This window comes from Falco naumanni, chromosome 3 (assembly GCF_017639655.2).
Source record: "Falco naumanni isolate bFalNau1 chromosome 3, bFalNau1.pat, whole genome shotgun sequence".
NCBI classification, from domain to species: Eukaryota; Metazoa; Chordata; class Aves; order Falconiformes; family Falconidae; genus Falco; species Falco naumanni.
The window spans coordinates 62621147-62642136 of record NC_054056.1 but is presented as its reverse complement, the minus strand read 5'-3'; the positions used below and the strand labels follow the sequence as shown (position 1 = coordinate 62642136).

At 38.3% G+C, this 20990-nt stretch overlaps 1 protein-coding gene across 1 annotated transcript; it reads right to left on the bottom strand.

Moving 5' to 3' along the window:
• Window positions 1-145: 145 nt before the first annotated feature.
• On the bottom strand, window positions 146-19247 carry AKAIN1 (A-kinase anchor inhibitor 1). Its single transcript, XM_040588095.1, has 2 exons — window positions 18747-19247; window positions 146-3068 (listed from the first exon to the last, which is right to left on the bottom strand). The coding sequence occupies exons 1-2, from the start codon at window positions 18760-18762 to the stop codon at window positions 2878-2880; spliced, it is 207 nt and encodes a 68-aa protein (XP_040444029.1). The 5' UTR covers window positions 18763-19247; the 3' UTR covers window positions 146-2877.
• Between the last annotated feature and the right edge of the window lie 1743 nt (window positions 19248-20990).

Genomic DNA, 20990 nt, shown 5'->3' with positions numbered 1-20990 from the left:
GATACCATTTTAATTATCTTATACTTTTAAGATACGAATTATTGCTGAATACTGCATTAATTACTACAAACATTGCTTGCTTTGCAATTGTCTGGTGAATCTGAAAATTGCTTCCCTTCTTTTGACAAGAGAAACCAGAGGCATGTAAGGTAGTAAGAGTTTCTTTATATTTTTTTTTATTTGTAATCAGACCTGCATCACAACTGTAATAATTTCTATACTCTCTATTTTCTCCAGAAAATATAATCTGTCAGTGAAGATACCAAAAATACCCGCTTTCACCATGTAGTAGACATATAACAAGCCAAAGGCAAAGTTTTCTTTTGTGCAGTTCTCTCCCATGCAGTACAGATCTCAACTACATATCCTGGATGCAAGTGGTGGGCAGAACACTCTTTGTCAATAGGAGATACTAAATGCATGCCTTAATTTAGGGATATATACTGTAGATAGGAGATGTATTATCTGGCTCTCAGGGAAAACTACACTATTTAAGCTACAGTATTTGTTTTCCCTCAACAGGAGACCATAGAAAGCTTCCTCAAGGGTCTGTTAGGCTTCCTACCATTTTTATCTCTCCAAGATACTAGACTTCTAACAGCACTGAAAATGATGGGCATGATTTAATGGTTGAGTAATGGTGTGTCTAAAAGAGGACAGTAAAGGGATATTGTGGAAGATCATAATGGAAGGAGGAGTTGATAGGCGCACATCAAGCAGTGGCAAAAGCCTGGATTCACTGGCTTTTGAAAATCCTCTTTTTCTAACACGATGATTTAAAAAAAATGGACATGCAAAGAAGTTTCCAAACTGCACAAAGATTATGAAAATAATTTCCAGGAACACTAAAAAAAAAAGACATATTGCAAATTTCTGGGGACAAAAAGCATAAAAATAGTAGAATAATCCCAAAGAGATAGGGATTTTGTTGTTCTACAGTTCTCCTTCCTACATTACTGTAGGTGAGTCCATGGCAAACACCATTTTGCAGCAGAGTCTCTCCAACAAGCTCGCTCTACCCCATCTACTAGACTTGCATGCCCATCAGCCTCAGAATTGAACCTTTACTGATGATTAGTTTTCTTAGGCTTTCAGTCAGGAAAGATGCAAAGAGTGCTCAGAAAAGAGCTACCTCTCACCCAAAGGGCAACTGATGAAAAAGCTAATGGCAAAAAAATTACTATTATGACACACACAGATGCCTCAAGACCCAACTGATTCCACCTTCCAAAGTTTTCTTGGCTGGAAAAATTCACCCAATGTCTATAGAAATGAACCAACTGTGTACTTGCAATCTAAGTCAGTTTTCATTATTAGAGGATTTAGAACAATTTTAATCATGTCAAATTCTTCTTTGCATTTTTAAGTGAAACAAGATTGAGCTAAATCATTATCTGGTATGAGTCAGTGCTGTTATATTTTAAAAAGACAAAAAGGAACTAAGTAGATTTCAAAGGCTTAATATTACAGTATGTGGCTATTCATGACTAAGCCTATGGCCATGGGAAAGAATCCTAAAGTTTTTTAACAGAGGCAGTAAGACACAGTAAGTAATAGTCAATTACTTAAACCAAAGTCTCTTTGAGAATCATCTAACCAAGTAGAAAAGCAATTACGGAAGTTTGTCTCCTTTGCAGATCCTGTGCATCAGCTTCTTTATATTTCTAGGTGTATTACTACAAGAATTCAGTTGAAGCAGAGCTACAAGTCATTTCTAGAACTATATATACTGTTATCCATTTTGGATGTGTAATAGTGCAATCATCATTACAGTACGGGAGCATAAAAGTGAAAGCTACATTTGTTTAATTTGTATTTTCAGAAACATCATGGATTTCTTTAGCTATATAAAGCAGTTAAAGGATAAGTTCTGTATTGCCAGCTTGACGCCGTGCTATTTAAGGTGAAAATCTATGTAACAATTGCAAATATCTAAAGTCACTTTACGCCCAGCAGGTGAGAAATATCTACCATGACAGAATTCAGACACAGTGTATTTCTATCCTTCAAGATATTAATAAACTCAAAACCTTTTTTTCTTTTTTTTGAAGCCACTCCAGTCTTCATTTTCTGTAAATCAAGCCCCAGCAAAGTTGCAAAACTGAAGAAAAAGCTAGCAAATTCTGTATCAGCGCATCAGTTTCTCTTCTTTCAATATCAAGATAATTAAAAGGTATAGTTGAGGCACAAGTGATTTCTATGCAGAAGTACAGAAGTATTTCAAATAAGTAGATTAAAATTGCAGTATTTCTTTTAACTTCTTTAAAAAAAGACATGGATCATAGGTCTACGATCACAGTCATAGATCACAGTCACTGCAGTCTTACTGGATTGCGCTTTTTTTCCCCAAGATGAAACAAGAAATTGGTTCATGGAACTTACCAAATCCACTTTACACTGCCATTTCACATAGCCCATGTTTGATCAAAGCAAAGTACAAACTCATGCTACAAGGCAGCCTGAAAGCATTCTGCTACACTCAACAGGATACTATTTCTTTGGTGAAGACAGCTTCAGTGAACCCAGTAACTCAGTCCATCCAGCTGAATTGACATAAACATTGCACGCAGAGCTTAAATGAAAGTGCACTGACAACAAGCTGTTGAGAATAAGTCCAGACCGTAATAGCTTGTGCTTGAAAGTACTTTTATAGCTATGGTTACTGTTTCTGTTAGGAGGCACTGCATAAATACGTAGTTAGTCATCTAATGCACTTAATATTTCTCAGCTGAGGACTATTGCAGCTTTTACCCTATGTCTAGGTGTGATTATACTTTGGTTTGCTTTACACCAGTAACATTGCACTAGCGATACGGCTGATACTAAAGAGAAGGCTGAAAACACTGCAGACTGGAGGATTGAAAAAAACCCGCTCCTTCAGTTCTTTTCATGCTTCTTGGCTGATTTTCCTCTTTCTAGCTGGAGGCTTGTACTGCTGTTTGTTCGCTTCTCCTTTTGCTGGCTCTCCTGGGAAACTTGCTGCACTGCTCGGAGGATAGCAGTCTGCACAATCTGCTTGCTGGCATTTTGCAGCTTAACTTCATCTTGCTCCGTCCCTGGCTTCTCACCTGCCAAAGCCAAATGACAAAGAAAGGAACTAAGCATTTGTGGCTACTCCAAAAACCCAAAGAATAGAAGAGGAGGAGGAAAAGAAAAAACCCAAACACCAGACAGTGCCTGGGAACAGTTTATTACATAAGAAACCTGCCAGCACAGAAGATGATAAGTAGGGTTGAAAGCACCTCGGTGGCTCAGCGCTGCAGGACTGAGAGAAGGGGGAGACTTTGAGTCATACAGCTCAGTTACCTACTTCACAACTCTGGGGACATCTGTGGATTCACAGCTGAAACAAACACAGCTGCATTCTGCAGCAAGACAGGGAAGGAGAATTTTGTCATCCAGCTGTGAATCACATCCTTCTTGATTCGAGCTGTGCTTCGGGATAGGGAATCGGGCTTCATTTTGCAAGCCTGACATATAGCCCCTCACCACCATACAGAGAAAAAGCTTTTCATTAACAATTCCATTTACTTTTATATCAGATTAAAAGCCCCCGTCCATCAAATTCCAATTGACTTTATGGTTCAAAATGTCGTTAAGTGTCAGTTTATTAATCTTTAGCTACATTTGCAAAAATATTTGTAAAAACTTTAAAAAATGCTCAGATTACTATAGGTGAAACAAAAAAGAAACCCACAACATTGTCTACAGCAACCTCACAAACAGCATTTCTTATGTGGCACTTACTTGTTTTGCTGGAGTGCTAAAGTCTGGAAAAGAAAAAAGTAGTGTAGTGTGACTGCTGACATTTGGTAATGAAGATAATTTACGTTAAGAGGTTTCTCTTTGGAAGTATCTTGCCTCCTAACACAAATGACAATTTGGATAATAATGAATGTTGTGTAATGTTCAAAGCTGATCTTGATAAAAAAAAAATAAATTCTGAATTAAGGTGATCTGCAGCTACTGTTTAGGAACATGTAGACTCAGTTGTTAATTGAAAGGCTTAGGCTAGGTGCCTACATCACTAAATTTGATTTTAAACGTGTTTAAGATACTCATCTCAGTTTGTTCTTAATTGACTGTTGTGCTCAAGTATTTCATTAAACAGGACGTGTATTTTACTGTCCTTTTTAAACTCATACATTAAAAATTATGTTCTGAGAGAAAACAGACTGAATTAAAGGTCAGTGGCTTTTATGAGAATTGTGATAAATTCCCAATGTTCTTTAAGATTTTTTTGCAAGGAAATTTAAGGTAGAGACAAAAAGTAGAATCTCTTGTTTACTTTAAGGAAGACACTACTAAGATGTGATATGCTTGAGGGAAGAGACAAAGCCCCGCACCTGAGTAAAGGCAATCCCCAATATCAATGCAAACTGGGTGGTGAATGTCTTGAGAGCATCTTTGTAGAGAAGGGCTTGGGGATACTGGTAGATAAAAAATTGGACATGAACTGGCAACGGGCACTTGCAGCCCAGAAAGTAATTTGTTTTCCGGGATGTGTAAAAAGAAGCATGGCCAGCAGGTCAAGGTGATTCTGTCCCTGTACTCCTCTCTCATGAGACCCCACCTGGAGTGCTGCATCCAGATCAAGACAGACATAGGCCAGTTAGAGCGGGTCCAGAGAAGGCCACAGAGATGATCAGAGGGCTGGGACAACTCACCTGTGAGGACAGGCTGAGAAGGTTGGGGTTGTTTAGCCTGGAGAATAGAAGGCTCCAGCATGTCTCATGTTTACTGTGGCCTTTCAATATATGAAAGTGGCTTATAAGAAAGCTGGAGAGGGACTTTTTACAAGGGCCTGTAGTTACAGGACAAGGGGCAATGATTTTAAATTGAAAGAGGGTAGGTTATGTTGGACATAAGAAGAGGTATTTTTACAGTGAGGGTGGTGAGACACTGGAATCAACTTCTCAGGTTGCTCAGAAAGCTGTGGATAGCCCATCATTGGAAGTGTTCAAGGCCAGGCTGGATGGGGCTTTATCATGGTTTAACCCCAGCTGGTAATTAAGTACCACACAGCCGCTCGCTCGCTCTCCCCTTACCCACAGTGATGGGGAGGAGAGTTGGAATGTAAGACTTGAGGGTTGAGATAAGAAGAATTTAATAATTTAAATAGATTAAAAATAAAAGAACAATAATAATTATGATGACAATAACAGCTACAATTAAAAGGGGGAGGGAAAGGGTAAAATCCAGAGAGAAAGGAAGAAAGAAACCTGTGGAGCACAATGCTACTGTTCACCACCTGCTGATCGGTGCCCAGGCAGTCCCCAGACAATGATCTGCCCATCCCAGCCACCCCCCAGGTATATGTACACCAGCCATGATGTCCCATGGTACAGAATACCACTTTGGCTAGTTCGGGGCAGCTGTCCTGGCTGTGTCCCCTCCCCACTCCTTGTGCCCCTCCAGCCTTTTTGCTAACAAGACCTGAGGAACTGGAAAAGTTCTCGACTTAGTATAAACATTACCCAGCAGCAATTAAATCATCAGTTCCTTATCAATGTTGTTCTCACATCAAAGCCAAAACACAGCACTGTACTAGCTCCTAAGAAGATAATTAACTCCATCCCAGCTGAAACCAGGATAGGCTTTGAGCAACTTGGTCTAGCGAAAGATGTTCCTGTCCATGGCAGAAGGCTGGACTAGATGATCTTCAAAGGTCCCTTCTGAACCAAACCATCCTGTGGTTCTCCAATTCCACGATCTGTGAGTCCAAAACGATCACCAGCAAAATGATCAAAACTTACTCTATGAGAAAGAAATAGTTTGTTATCTCCCATGTTTCTTTGAAAGGACTTAGAAAAAAATATGCTCATGTCTATTATGTTCATATTACACATATTCTGGCTAAAAGTAAAACACAAATGCGGTTTAATTCTATTGAAATCGAATAATTAAAAGACTGTTGAACTGTACTGAGGTGATAAAGTTTGTCTATAATTAAGAGTTTAAGACCTTGAAAACTTAGAAAACATGTTTTAAGCTGGAATTCCTGACTGAATGGAATCACTTGAATTGTTGGCAAAATCAGCTCCCCTGATTAAGTTTGTTCCACTCCTCAGCACTTGAAATAGGGGGGTTTTTTGGGTAAAATTCAGTAAAATTTAACAGTAAAGTACAGCTATTTCTTTATTACTCAAATATGAACTCACTTTGTATTACACAATGAATTAGTCTTCTTGCTGAGCTGAAGAAGATCAGCCAATTCGGCTGATGTTCAGAAAAACAAATGTTAACAAAAGCATGAATAAACATGAAATTTTAAGTAGAAATGAGTATGTTTGAACAGACTATGAGGTTATATGAAATGTGAAAAATTTGCCAACCCCTATAGCCAGTAAAAAACCCAGAAGTCATTGTTAAAAACACACTGTCATCAAGCACATTGCTGTTGAAAATTACCGATTTCTTTCCTTTGGGATGCTTTACTGTTATTTACTTTGTTCTTGTCACTTCATCTACAAAATCTGAACTTTAAGTATTTTTACATTAGGAAGGTCATCCGCAGTAACAGCCAGTTGAAAAAGTGACAGTTTTCCAGTGAATTTCTGCCTGAGATTTTCAGTTGTTTATTGTGGAGCAAAGCTTGCCTGAAGGCACCACTCAGATAAGTGACACCTAGATTACATCTGTCCAGCTCTAATCCCTTAGATGACTCTTTTATTTGCTAGGAAAACAAACCAAGAACAGAGCACCCAGACCCCCTGGACTACTTCTGCCCTGCCTCTGATGGTTTAGGTATGTGCAGAAAGGAAATGAAAACAGCCCAAACAGACTTAACAATTTTGCAGCTGTGTAACACAGTTAGGGTGATAGTAGCACCCCTAATTGGCTTTGGACATGGACAGAGTCAAAGATGTTGGCCTGACCAGTAAGACCACTGGCAGTTTATGCTGACCACCTAAATTACAAAGCCACAGTGAAAATAACAGCCCTTTTTGAGGGGGTATCTGACACTGTGTAGAGGTCTGAGCCTGCACTGGGACCATTTTGTGTGGGAGCTGGACTGCCAGGCAGGATCCAGACATGTTGAACAGTCAAACTCCCCTGGGTGTGTGGTATCCCTCACAGCTGGCCCGTCTGGACATGATTCTGGGCAAATGGTTCTAGGTGACCCTGCTTGAGCAGAAGCTGGACAAGATGACCTCCAAAGGTCCCCTCCAACCTCAAGCCTTCTATATTCTTGTGATTCTAGCAGGTGAGGCTGCCATAAAACCCAACTTTTCCACTTCCTATATAGGAGTAAACACCAGTCTCTGAAAGAGTATCCCAAATACATCCTCTTCCAATTATTCATTTAGAGGAAAGCAGTTAGCACCAAGCTGTTTTCTGAGAAGCTCTATTATTGACATGCTGGACCTACTCTAAGCAAGAAGAGAGGGATTGACTAAGGAGGGCAGCGATGACTCATGCAAGGATCCCAAAGGGGCTGAGCTGGAACAGATCTATCAAACGGCTCCACCTTGCTGAAATACAGCCTGCTGCAGACATAAAAAAGGCAGAAATATGAGGGCTTGTAGAATTAATAAGGCATTTTAAGAACTGTATATTTTCAATCAGGTAAAACAGAGACAGGGCTCCTATTGTCTAAGTATTTGGTGTTTAGCTAATCAAAATAAGAGTTACTAGGGTGATAAGATGCAATTAATTTTTATCTATGGTTTTTTTTTAGATTGGAATAATAACTAGTTTAATTAAAATTCCATGACAAAAGGTCACTTGAAGTAATTGCTGGAAACAATTTGCAGGACAGCAGAAACAGCATTCTGCCTATTAGTTATCCTTGTCTAATGACCACTTTTTTTCTCTTGATGTCAAAAAATCTTTTCTACTTATTCTCTGTCTTTAAACACTCACCTGATTCATACAGGACCCCAGCAACCTAACTCTGTAAACAGAACTAAAAAATCCAGGTTAAGTTATGTTAAATGCAAGGTAGCAATTTTATCATTAAGATGTGATGAATTCTCTTCAGCATGTTTTTATTACCTTATCTTTCACCTGGTCAGTTTCATGCCAACTAACACAACAGATGAAGAGTAATTTGCAAACTCCAGCCTGGTTCTGCAATATAAAGTATAGTTTGAAAGATTGAAAAAAACCTTATAATCTTGGACTGACTGCAGGAATCAGTCACATATTCCACTTTCACCTGAAAGTAGTGCCATATATCAGTACCTTGAAATTCCTTTGGCTCACTTGAAGATGCTCCCCACGTATTCTAACAGTTTGAAAAAATAAAAGCATTTGAAGTACATTCCAAGTTTCATTTCAATTACTAGAACTAATACTAGTTTAAGTCCAAGAACATCTTGTGTGGGAGACTACATTCTCTGCGATGCTCTGGACTATGGAATATGCCTAGAGAAGTATACATGGAAAATGACAGCTACAGAGAAAGGACATTTAGCACACATTAAATCTTGAAGAACTTCACTCTGGTTGCACATGGACTTTTTCTCAGGTAGCAATTTCTTCAAAGTATCCCGAGTCACTCCCTTTCCAGCCTGCAACCAAAGCAGTCTCCTGCATCACCTGCTGATATCCCCTCTACCTTTTCCCTTTCAGCTTGCTACAAGTTAAATGAAATATGCCTTATAAACACTCCTACTGAGTGATACTCAACAACAGGTCATTTGTTTGAATCAGCAGTTAAGTTCTCTACCACATTTTTTCATAGGATTGTTGGAAATACTATCATGAAGCTAAACTACCACAAGATGACCTTGCCCTTGCAAAGCCACAAGTCCATCCCAGATCCACTAATGCTTGCAATGAACTGTGGGGGAATAAGACGCCTTTCAGTGAGTGCAGAATCAGTGATTTAGAAGGAAACTGAAGCAACATTTCTCACACGGAAAGAGCAGGGTCTAAATGGTGAATGAGCTGTGGTAGGAAGGAACTTTGGACTCTCAGAGAACATCAACTAGAAATAATTTATCCCATACTTTTTGAGAAGACATCAGTCATGTATGACCATGAACGTACATCCGATCTCAGGAAAGTTCTACTGGCCCCCAGTTACCACTTTTGCTTCTTCATCTGTGTAAGGTTACTTTTTTTTCCCAGGAGAAAATAACGTCTTTAATTTTAATTCACCTTTCCTCAAAGCAGTGACATTTATACAGCTCATCATGTCCTCCCACAGGTTAGGTCTCACTCTGTCTTGAGGCACAACACAAACACTGCATTTGAAGAGAACAGCTTAGCTTATATGACAAGTTTCATGAATCCCAAGGGCCATGCGTCAGAGGTCAAAACTTTATGTTCTGCTTCACAAGAATAACAAATGCAGTTTAATTCCAGCAAATCAATACCACTTATGTTCTTCTTCTGGAAAAAAGAATTATTTTTTGTGTAAATACCTTTGAGCTTAACCATATCTAAAACTGAAAATAAAAATCACATTCCTGTAAGCAAACTTCTGAATAATTTAAACTCACCATTACCCAAAATGTATTCCCCTATTTTTTTAAAAATACAATTTTAATTTATGCAAAATTTCTGAAGCTGAAAGAGCCATGAATAAGATATTCTTTCTTCACCTCACAATCTCATAATCACATGAGATTATGCAAGTATATCCTTTAATCAGAAAATTCATTTTTTTAACCGTATATTGCTTTGCATTGCAATAGTTAACCATTATACTATTTTCTGCAGCAGTGCAACATTAGAATTATTTTTTTCCATTATTAATAACAATCAACAAAAATCCAAAGAAAATACTGCTTTCTGGTAAATCCATTTCAGAAAATTACTGCTGTAATTCTTATAATCCAACTGATGGTACTAATGAAATTTTTGAATGGAATGAAGTGTAAGTAAGCAAGGCTGTGATGATGAGACTTCATCACGAGGTCCAGTATGGATGCACGCAAGCTGTTATTTATGGAGAAAAGTTGCAGGATATTACCTAAATTGTGTTTATAAACTGTAGATCTTTCAAAAAATTAAACCTGTCAAGTTTGTAATGACATACAAGTATGTGCATATGCTGCAGTAAATAACAGTATCATTCTTTGCATGAATATTGGTATTCTACTACAAGAAACCAAGTTCAGTTCAACCTCCCATTGGCATTGGGTAGTGACACATCTCTCCATCTTGCCAGCCACAGCATGGAAGTTCCAGCTGAGCCTCTTCTGGTGAATATTTTGTAACCTGTGAATAGAAATGGTTAAAAAATTTGCCTTCTTTGATTTGCTTTATAGGTTTGTGCTAGAATTTCAGCACTAGAAGCCTGATTTGAAGAAAATATATAAAATACGAGGCTGCACAGCATCCATAATCAGGAAATGTTGATGAGTCATGTTAATTACAACCAGAATGAATGAACACGGCAGTCAGCCAGGGCTGAAGGCTTTCCAACACATGTGCACAAACCCAGCTTTATGCATGAGATCATTAAGTTATTTACAGGATTAGAGAACCAATTTGTCTCAGTGTCAGTAATGATGCCAGTTCAGAAACCTCATGAAAAGGTCCTACAATGAAGTTGTAAATTTAATCTTTAAAAAAATTAAATAAGGAACATATTCTTAACTGCATTAGAGTTAACACTGTCCAGTACTGTTTCTCATTTCTCAAATGGAGCCTTGTGAGATCCTGACTGAGAGCTGTCAAGTATCAGAGGGCAATGCTCAGTTAACCTGGTTGCTTGAGGAAGAAGGGAAGACACTGAACATACCAGAAATGCTAAAATCATGTAGATTCATGTAGAATCATCACATTTTTCCAACCACCTAACTTGCGGTGTGCAGGGGATTTTAACACTCCCTTTCACTAGAAAAGACACAGCTCAATTCAATTGTTTTCTGCACCGACTTCATCCCTTAACTCCTATGTACAAGCAGCACAGAAGAGGAACTGTATGAGGAAGGAGGGCAGCACAAACTACTTTGTTGCTCAAAACAAATTGTAGAAACGAAACTGGAACAACCCTGCTCTAAACACAAATCCAGGAGGAATGAAGGGCAAAGAAGTGCAGAAATGCAGAACTGTCTCAAAGGACATAACATCATCTCCAGAGTAATACTTCATTGTATCTTTTTAACCGAGACATTAGCTATATCTGACCTGAGTTTTCATAATTATTTTTTTTTTCCACTGACTTTTGCACTTTCTTAAGAGAAAAGAATACCTGGAAGTTTCTTTTGTTTGTTTGCTATATAATAGTTGTCTTTCTGAAGACTCCAGTGTTATTTCATACTATCGGTAATACACCAGCCAAAATGAAGCTTCCGAAATTTTTAGATTACGAGGTTTTTGGGATCTAGAGATACATTATCTATTCTTAAGCATTTTCATAACATGTTTTATGTAAGATTTTTTTGCCATACTTTAACTAAAACCAGATGATAAAATTTCAATTTACATATTTTCTAGGTATTTTCACATATAGCAATAAATTCACTCCTTAAGGACAATGTCTTTTCAGCTTTGAAGAATGAAGTCACTGAAAATTCCGCCATACCCAAATCCAAAGTGTGATACTCAGATTTTGGTTGCAGAAGGAAAAATTCTGGATCCAATACTGTCAATTAACATTAACTTATGAGGGTTTTTAACTCCTAGGCTGGAGTTCAATGCACTATAAATAAGATACTTCCTAAAGAACATCTGGGACCAGCTGCTCCAAAGTTAATGAAAAATTTAAATTCTTACCTGTATAATTTTGCTATTTCTTTTAGGGAACACACTTCAAATACCAAAATAAGAGATCTCTCTGCATCAAATGCTGTGCTTCTCCCATGGGGAGAGAGGTCCAATGGCACACATACAGGTGACCCACATGTCATCTAACTCCCTCTGCCTTCTATTTTCTACTGTTTAGGTGCTCAGAGATTCCTGGCCAAAAATAAAACATTAAGCACAGAAAACTAGGTAACATTTAGGTCTTCTGAACCTGTACCAAAAAGTTTGTTGGTGGACTTGCACAAATCCTCACCGAGATACCCAGCCTTGCTAGGTGTTAGAAGACTCTTGGTATCCACGATTGTATCGCGTAAGTAAAAGGAAAGAGGCATATTTCACTGCTAAAGATTTATTGTGCTAGCTGTTGTGTTCTGCAATGCTTTGTGGGTTTTGGTCTTGAAGAGCTATGCACAGGTTAATTAACATTTGCAAAATCTGAACCTGTTTTTTTTTTTTTTAAAGTGAAGATAATAGGGGAAAGGTTATGTAACCTGTCAAAAGCCAGCAAATCAGTGGCATCCTGCTACATTTTAGATGTGTTTCAATTTATACCAGATTATTCACAGTCTAATTTCAGAAATCAGCTAGTTAAACTGCAGCTGAAGCACAGCGCTTCTTTATCTCTAAAAAACCAAAAAGCCGTATATAAGGCTATTAGTAATCAAGGCTAAGCTTTTATATTTATGTATGTATACACACAAACTCACAAGAGAAAGTGAACCAAAGATTATATAAATTTAAAGTGCACCTTGAAAGAGTAAAACTCAGGGGGTTTTATAGCTGTAATCTTGATGGAATCTGTTTGCAACAGTATGACATGCTGTTTTCCCCTCTTGGAGCTAATTCTCTAACTTCCCAGAGAAATATTTTCTGGTCTTTTGAGAAAATTTACTTTGAGACACAATATAATGTCAATCTGTGAGTAATTAACAGAAGTAGTAATGGATATGCATCCCGTGCATACTGAGAAGTAGCGAGTGGATTCACTGACCAAAATAAGAAAATACAGTGTCATTATATCAAATATGCATACTACAGAGTGAAGCAAACGTAGGTAATCCACAGGAGACTATATTTGCCTTACCATTAGAGAAATATCGGAGTAGAATATGGCTCAATTTACTTCTTCAGGCAGAAAATTTCAGACTCTTGAAGAAGGAAGACAGCGTCCTCTGACAATGTGACTACAGGCATTTGCAGGGTCAGATGACAGAAGCACAGAGCTCACCTGCCTTGACTTCCCTGGCAAGGCATTTTAAAGGAACCTGAAGCATTTTATGGCTATTCAGGTCAGCTTTTCATTTCTGCTAACATCAGTAAAGATTCTGCTCCAATTACAATCCCTTAAAAAATAATAAAACTTGTTCTGTAGGAGCTTGCAAATTATTATGGAAAGAACACACTACAAATGGGCAACCAGTACTCAGATACTTTCAGAAAGCCTATACAGAAATCATTAATATGTTGCTTGCAAAGAACTTTTGCTTAACTTAGTTTTTGTAAACTTAATACAACAGATTATGTTCTTAATAAAATCCTTATTAGACAAAATTGAAGATACGGGAATAAATCTACCTTTCACTGTGTTTTACAGTAAGTGCATTTAATTTCCATTATCATGATAAAGCTTACAAGGTTTGAATCATATTATTTATGTCTATAACACGCACAACAGAACAATTCATCTAGAAGAATAATGATTTGGAGGGATAAACCGTAGAGGTCAGCGTAACTCATTCCTTTTGTACACTCACAGTTTGACTTTTCTGCTCAATACATGCAGCCTATACACAGCACCAGTAAGGATGTTAATGACTGTATCGTTCATTACCACCATCCCCCAACTATGACCAATTCCTTCAATATAGGCTACCACGCAGCCACTGTGAAGACAGAATTCTTTTCACTGCCAACTTGAATAGGATTCAACCCAGTGATACGGAAGTAAAAGGTGCCAGCCTCATTTGGTTAAGCCTTTGGTTCTGTTAAAAATAATTTTAACACTATGTTGATTCATGCTTTAAATAAATATTGCACCTAGGATTGTTGACTGCTTTTTAAGCTTGCCAATTTCATCACATTTCTGAATATCTATGAACTAATTTTCTTTCACCTCACCAATGAGATCTATTAGTGGAGTTTCACAGCAGGGGAAAGATCAATGTGCCATTGGGGAGAGGTCAACACAAGAAACAATTTTTCCTCAGCCAAAAAGAACAAGAATTTTCTTCCTATACGATTTCTTCCTACTAGGCAGCAAATACTGAAGTACTGTTGAGAGCTCTTAGCTGCAAATGCATCCAGATACTTTTGAGGGTAACTGGTCTTCATACTCACTATCAGCCATCACACACTCTGGATGAGAAAACCATTATACCAGACTGCACGAGGCCTGCAAAGTAGCCTTGTCTGTGGCCTCCAAATTATGTCTGTCACATGGACTTTGTCAACACTACAACAAGGAAGAATTCTATATGGAAGTATTCTTACATCTTATATTAGGGGTTGGGTGTTTTTTTGGCACTGCATTGGCAACTTAGAGCATTAGTAGAATGTAGCACAGCAGTTAAGAGGAACAATGACCATTCTGCCTTACTACAATTGTTCTCATGGGTGAAAGGTACTTCATAACAGAGACTGCCAGAATACCACACTCAGCACAAACACTGGAGATACCCCACAACAAGTTATGTTCAAAAAAGTAAAGTTATTGGTAGCATTTTTTCCACTCATTAACAGGTCCCTCCATACTGTCTTGATCTGTGCATTGCAGATGGGGTTCTCCCCACTACCTATAATTCTATGATCAAAAAAGAAAAAAAACTATCAAGAAATGTCATGTCTTTGCATCCTGCAGCACAACAGGTTGTTGCTTTCCCAGCTTTTTCACTAGAGGAGACCAGGACTATTCAGACAAGTAAGCACATCTGTTTCAGTGTGCAGCTGCCATGTCTTCAATTGCAGTTTAATGAGATTCCTAAAATGTTTGGTACAGGATGCAATTCTGATCTTCAGTGTCATTACGCAAGTCTGCTATGCTACTCCTAGTTTAAAAATGTGAAGAGCATCTGTGCTGCTGAAAAGCTAGTTGAAATGTTACTGGCATTGCTGTCGTGCTGAGCAGTGATTTTTCTGACCTCTCTAATGTCTATCTTTGAAGTTTAAGTGTGTTCACACATCTTTTTTAACATAAAAATATTGATACAAAAATTAGTTCTTCCTCCTTCTTCTTTTGAGATTGCAGGGTCATGAGTAAAGCCTGTGAATTCCTAGTTATGGAGAACATGTCAGGTAAGAAGGAATTCTTCAAATTACATTGAAAAATAACAAGATTCACCTGAAAGATGAAATCACATAATTCAAAGCAGATACAAGCTTAAAGGATGGAAATGTTCAGACACTGAAACAAGCTGCCAATGTAAATGCTGCTGTCTTTCTTGATGTATTCAGATCAAACCTGATTCCTTTCTAAGAGATATTATTTAGCCAAAAATACAAATTCCTATTCAACCACACACACCTTTACACAGCACTGACCGGGTGGAACAACTATGGCCTGCAACGAGACTCTATAATTTGGTAATTCTTTTATGGTCTTACATTATACAGTAAAAGTCCCCAAATACACTAAAATAATCACTAAAATTGTACTCTAGCAAGAGTTCCTTAGAAAACTCAGTATGTAGCTCAGACATCCCTAACAGGTTTCTAACTTTATTCCCAAGCTAGTTTTAAACATGCAGGCCATCTTTGTGCTTTATCAGGACAAAGGTATAAAACATAAGTGTTTGAGTGACTTGTGCATCAGAAAATAAATCTTTGAAGCCTCAAAAATAACTTTGTATCCTGCTTGTTCAGACAAAGCAGAAGTAAACAGTATTATTTTAAACTTTGTTTCACCTTTCCACTGGAAAAGGTTTTAAGGCTGAAAATAAGCACGGACTATGTCCAAGGTAATTTTTGGGAAAAGTAACTGAAAGCAATTTGTAAAGTAGTAGTATGACATTGATTAGCAACTTTTAAAATTATTGTTAAATCTGATAACCCTGATATTGAAAGTGATCACTCCTTTGTAAACTAATGATGGGCCAAGAGAATAAAGGTTGCTGCATTCTATAGTTTTTGCTGATGCTTTAAAACCAATAGATGTTTTACTAACTTTTCATTCCTTAACTTACAAGGACAGATATTTAATCTGTGGAATTATTTATAGTCATCAATGTCTTATAAGCTTATCTGGCAGTGATATTTTTTAGAATTCTGGAATACACTATCTTCTGGAGTCTCCTAAGAAAAATTGCCTATTCAATAATGATGACTGCTTTTTGCTTTTTGACCTAACCCAAACCCTTGAAATTTTGTGCTTCCCTACTGCAGTTCCATACATACCTCTGTCCTTACATCTGACAATCAGTAACTTTTTTTTGTCTACTTCTAAGGTTGCCTACAGCAGTTCAATTCATGAGAAGTAAAGAAGCTAAACTTTGTAATATGCAATTTGCCCACATTTCTATTACATGTATCAACCCCCATTGTAAGGGCAGCGTGTCATATGGGAATTCTCCAGGTAAAATGAACTCCCAGACATCTCACAGAGTTTGGATTGCATTTCCTATACACCAACTTATCATTAGTCAACCAGCACAACAAAATGCAATGAAGCCCCAGTCAAATTAAACCGAGTAAACTGGGTATGAAGAAAGATCACATATGAATGGTAAATATGTAAATAGCAATATACTGTCTAGAATGAGCCAGAAAGCCCAGTTTTGAACAGAAGTAAACGTTTTTGTAAAATTATGATTTATCTCAGCAATAACCAGGCTTGTTTGGAGTGTTACTGTTTGTTTTGTGAGGTTTTGGTGGGGCATATTTTGTGGGTTTGGTGGTTTTTTTGGTTGGTTGGTTGTTTTTTACATAGTAGCTGTAAGATTTAGGAAAAAAAATGAAGCTTAACTGAAGCAATAATCAATTGGCTTCACCTTTTAAAAAGAATATTGAAACTTGGTAAACTTCTACATAACAGTTTATAAACATAGCATGTTCATTCAGTGCCCTGCAATAACACATCCACTACCTTAAGGAAAACAGCATCATTTTATGAATATGCAAAATGTTATCTTTGTCTTCAGATAAACAAGTTCCATTATTTTTTCTGGAAAAGAGTTTCATTTTGGTTGTTGTTTTCTTTTCTTTTTTCCACCCCTATTCTGGAATGATGTTTCTCATTCTGACCCTAAACATTTACAGTTAGACAAATCTTTTTCTTCCTCCTCCCCACCCACCACCAAGTAAATGAAACAGAAAATAAGGTCATTCATCACAGTGAGATAAAATCAGAAAGTTGACTCAAGAAATGAAACTCAGTTCCTCAGTAAATTCATCATATTCCTACATCATATGGCCTTAAGTACTATGAAGATGCTAAAGACATACAAAAGCCTGATTTTTTTTTTTATTTTTAAGTACCTGGAGAAGAGATAATGCCAGGGCAGGGCTGATTTACAGTGAAGAAAAACAATGAAGCAATCTACTCAGGCTTGCTCTGTCTGAATACAAGAGATTGTCAAGCCCCTCCAGTTCCTTTATCATCTCTTTTACAAAGTCCTACTTAGTTACCCCATGTATATTATCACAACATCTGCAAGGAAACGATGGGCAGCAGACTGGATAAGAATGACTATACAAGACAGATGTAGACAGATATTTTTTTTTTCTTTATGGATTAGAGTTGTAAAAAGAATTCATGCAGTTATTAATGAGATTTGGGGTTTGTTCATTGTCAGCCTTTGGAGAAAATAACATTTTCATTATTTTAGAGGTAATCGCTTTCTGCAGTATTCTAGTCCCATGGTGCATTTAAAAAATGGGTACAGTTAATGGTGACATTCTGTCAGATAAAAGGAGTTCAGAAAAAAGCCACTAATACCGAAAGGTGCGCTAGACAGTTGCTGGTTCTATTAAGATAAATAACTTGGTCCCAATTTCAGGACATGATGTATGAGAATGTATCAAATTAGACAGCAACTGGGCAGTTAAAGAGACAAAATTAACTTCTGATAGTTGAAAAAGGCTATTAATTTCTCAATACATCAGACTGTTGAGTTGTTGAGTTAGCAAATTCAACTCCAAGATCACTTTTTTAATGAATGTATAAAGCTCTTGGATCCTTATCCCTTCACAGGCTGGACATAGAATTTCAAAGGAAGACAAAACTTCTGTTAGCTTTGCAAAACAAAGGTATTAATAATTACTCATTGTCAAGTTGCAGCTTTTAGTTTCCCTTTTCTATTGACCCACTAATTTTAGAGACAATTATACATCTTTAAAGAAGTTAATTTCAAGTCCTTTCACTACATAAGGTATTATGCATGACTTACATTTATATCCTGGAACTATTTGGCCTCTCAACGCTTTCTGAACAACAAACTGCCTATTTCTCAGCAGAATGTACCAAGTCCTCTGTAGCTTCCTTTCTTCTATGATGTAGCACATATATACTACACAGCAGAGATTCTGCATCCTAATACAATAAGGTCTTGCATTAGACATGAGCTCCTGCTGAAGTCTTCAATTTTGTTCCAGTAAAAACTGCACAGAACAAACTTTCTGTTCTCTTCCATTCAAATATCGGGGGGGCAGGTGGGGGTAGGGTGGATATTTGTAAAATATCTCCCAGAGTTTTGGAGATTGTCTCATTGGCAGCCACCACTCTGAGTGCCGGGGAAGGGCTCATTCTCCAGTCACCCCCTTCCTAACCCTTTTGTGCAGTCCGACAAGCATAGTACCCTGTACACTTGCACAGGAGGCTCCTGTCCTTGATGGGAACCACAGGGGTGAACCTCATAACCTCTGGCTCCATGGCTAAACACACCCTAAGCTAAGCCAAGCCACCTTCTTTGCAACCGCCTGTGCCTACTCGGTGGCAGCTCTGGTTCAGCCATTACCGCCTCCCCTGCATCCCCCGAGCAGCCCTCCGGCACGGTCGGGGCCTTCCCGCTGGGCTCCCCCGGCTGGGCTCAGGAAACGGCTGCCCTTACCTGGAGCGAACACCATGGTGCCTCCCGGGCGCGGCTCGGCTCAGCACCCCGGACAGCGCCGGGCCCCGCACGGCTCAGCACCCCGGACAGCGCCGGGCCCCGCACGGCTCAGCACCCCGGACAGCGCCGGGCCCCGCACGGCTCAGCACCCCGGACAGCGCCGGGCCCCGCACGGCGGCGGAGGCGGCCGCGGTCCCTCCCTCCACAATGCGGCGGGGCGGGGAGGGGGCCGGGGCGCCTCCACCGCCCGCACGGACACAGGCACAGGCACACCCGGTCAGGGGATCATCACTGCCACAAGTCGCTGCCCTGCGGCGGCAGCAGGGGAAGGACAAAGAGGAGAGAGGTAATAGGCATCTGCCCAGCAGGGACACCGGCTAATTGCTTCTAATTACCTCTCGGCAACAGCCCGGCTGCCTGACATCTTGGGGTGCGAGACTTTCACTGCAAGCTAACATCCCTGCTAATAGGCTCAGTAACACCAGCCTTCATCACAGTATTTCAGTTTTCAGAGGTTCAAGTGCTGAGGAATTTATACTCTGACTTTACAGGCTTGTTAACCCAGCTGTACCCAACAGAAGCACTTTGCTTTAAGAGGAAACACGAATATCTCAGCATATAAAAGATGCCATCAGAGCCAAAAGATAAATAGAGGAGGGCAAGCAGCAGGAGGACACAAAACTTAAATTTCCCAGCAACTTTTATATTTCACAATGAATGTGCTTTTATTTGTAAAACCTACACTCAGAATTCCTGTGGGCCTTGAACTTCTACAACAGAAGTGAGAAGAACAACAGCCAGACGGGACACAATTTAAAGAATCTAACTGTCCTGTTTAAGCCTAACATGCAAGAGGTATTTTGAAAAATATTATCAGTGCAAATTAGGGAAAGTAGATTAAAAATAAAAATCAGCATGAACGTTTGCATGTAGATGTCTGCAATATGCAATACATTTTCCAATTGCATGTTCACAACCGATGCATATTCCTACAAGCCAATTCCATTCTTTTCTTGGTCAAGCATTTTATACACACAGAATTCTCCAATTAAACCTGGAATATTTTAAGTCCTCCAATAAGGCCTTGTTCTTAAAATACAGATACAGAAAAGCAGTGACCTGCTTAAATAGTCTGCTATATACTTCAGCAAAAACTCAAGAATAGCATCACCATCAAAGTCAAACTAATCATCTGGTGACAGTTTCCACCCCCCCATCCCCTTTTTTTTTTTTTAAATACTATACAAGATCATTTCTCCTTGGGAATGCCTTCCAGATTTATCCTCACCCGCCATTTCTAGTATCTGATTTCTGGATATTCCTTTTATTTCTCTTAGCAGTTTCAGCTTCTTTATTGCCATTAGTTTCTGTCTCCTGTCTTGTATTTCAGAGATCGGATTTCACTTTCCTCAGGTGATAATTGAATTAACTAACCTAAACATTATACCTCCAGCTCTTCAGAAATGATGTTCCCTCCAAGAATGTTACTTAAAAATCTTTATTCTAACCTTTTTTCATCCATCATCATTTTCATTCACCTTAAGTCTGAGAACTAAGAAGACACCTATGAAGTGAACTACAACAATTTCTAGTACAAGCATCCAACATAAAATACAGAAAAGATTACAGTCACCAATACTCAGCATTCTTAAAAGAAAGGTGAAGGATACCCTATAATCTTTAAAAAACCAAGTCTGACATATTATTTGGAAAGACTGTAGGAAAATTTGCTCTGCTATTTTTTATGATGTATCTGTTATGTGGCCCCTATATATTTGATTCATATGTTCAATGGAGACTCAGCCATCATGAAAAAAAAAGTTAATCCACTTCCCTCTCAAAAAAAAAATAATCTGTTGGATGTATTTCTATTACATCATCCTCAAAAGAAATTAAATGTATGTTTCTAAGGGATTAGGTTTCAAGGCGGTGGAGAAGTTTGTTAAAAGATTTTCAAAACACTAAACATGGATCAGTGATCTGAAAGTCTGTAAGTGACCTGTAAAATTCTAGGTGGGTACCTGCAACTTTATAACAGAGCCTACACCATTTTGATGAAAGAATAAAGGTCTTTAACTATAATGCTCTATGCACACCCTTCTTTAACTGCTATCTGTATTTAATGTAATAAAATACTCAAAACAGGCACATTCTATTTTCGAGTTTTTAGTTTTCTTCCTGAAATTGAAAGTTATCAGCAAAAATGTTTAAAAAAGCATCCTTAGCTTTTTTTCCCCATGTTAT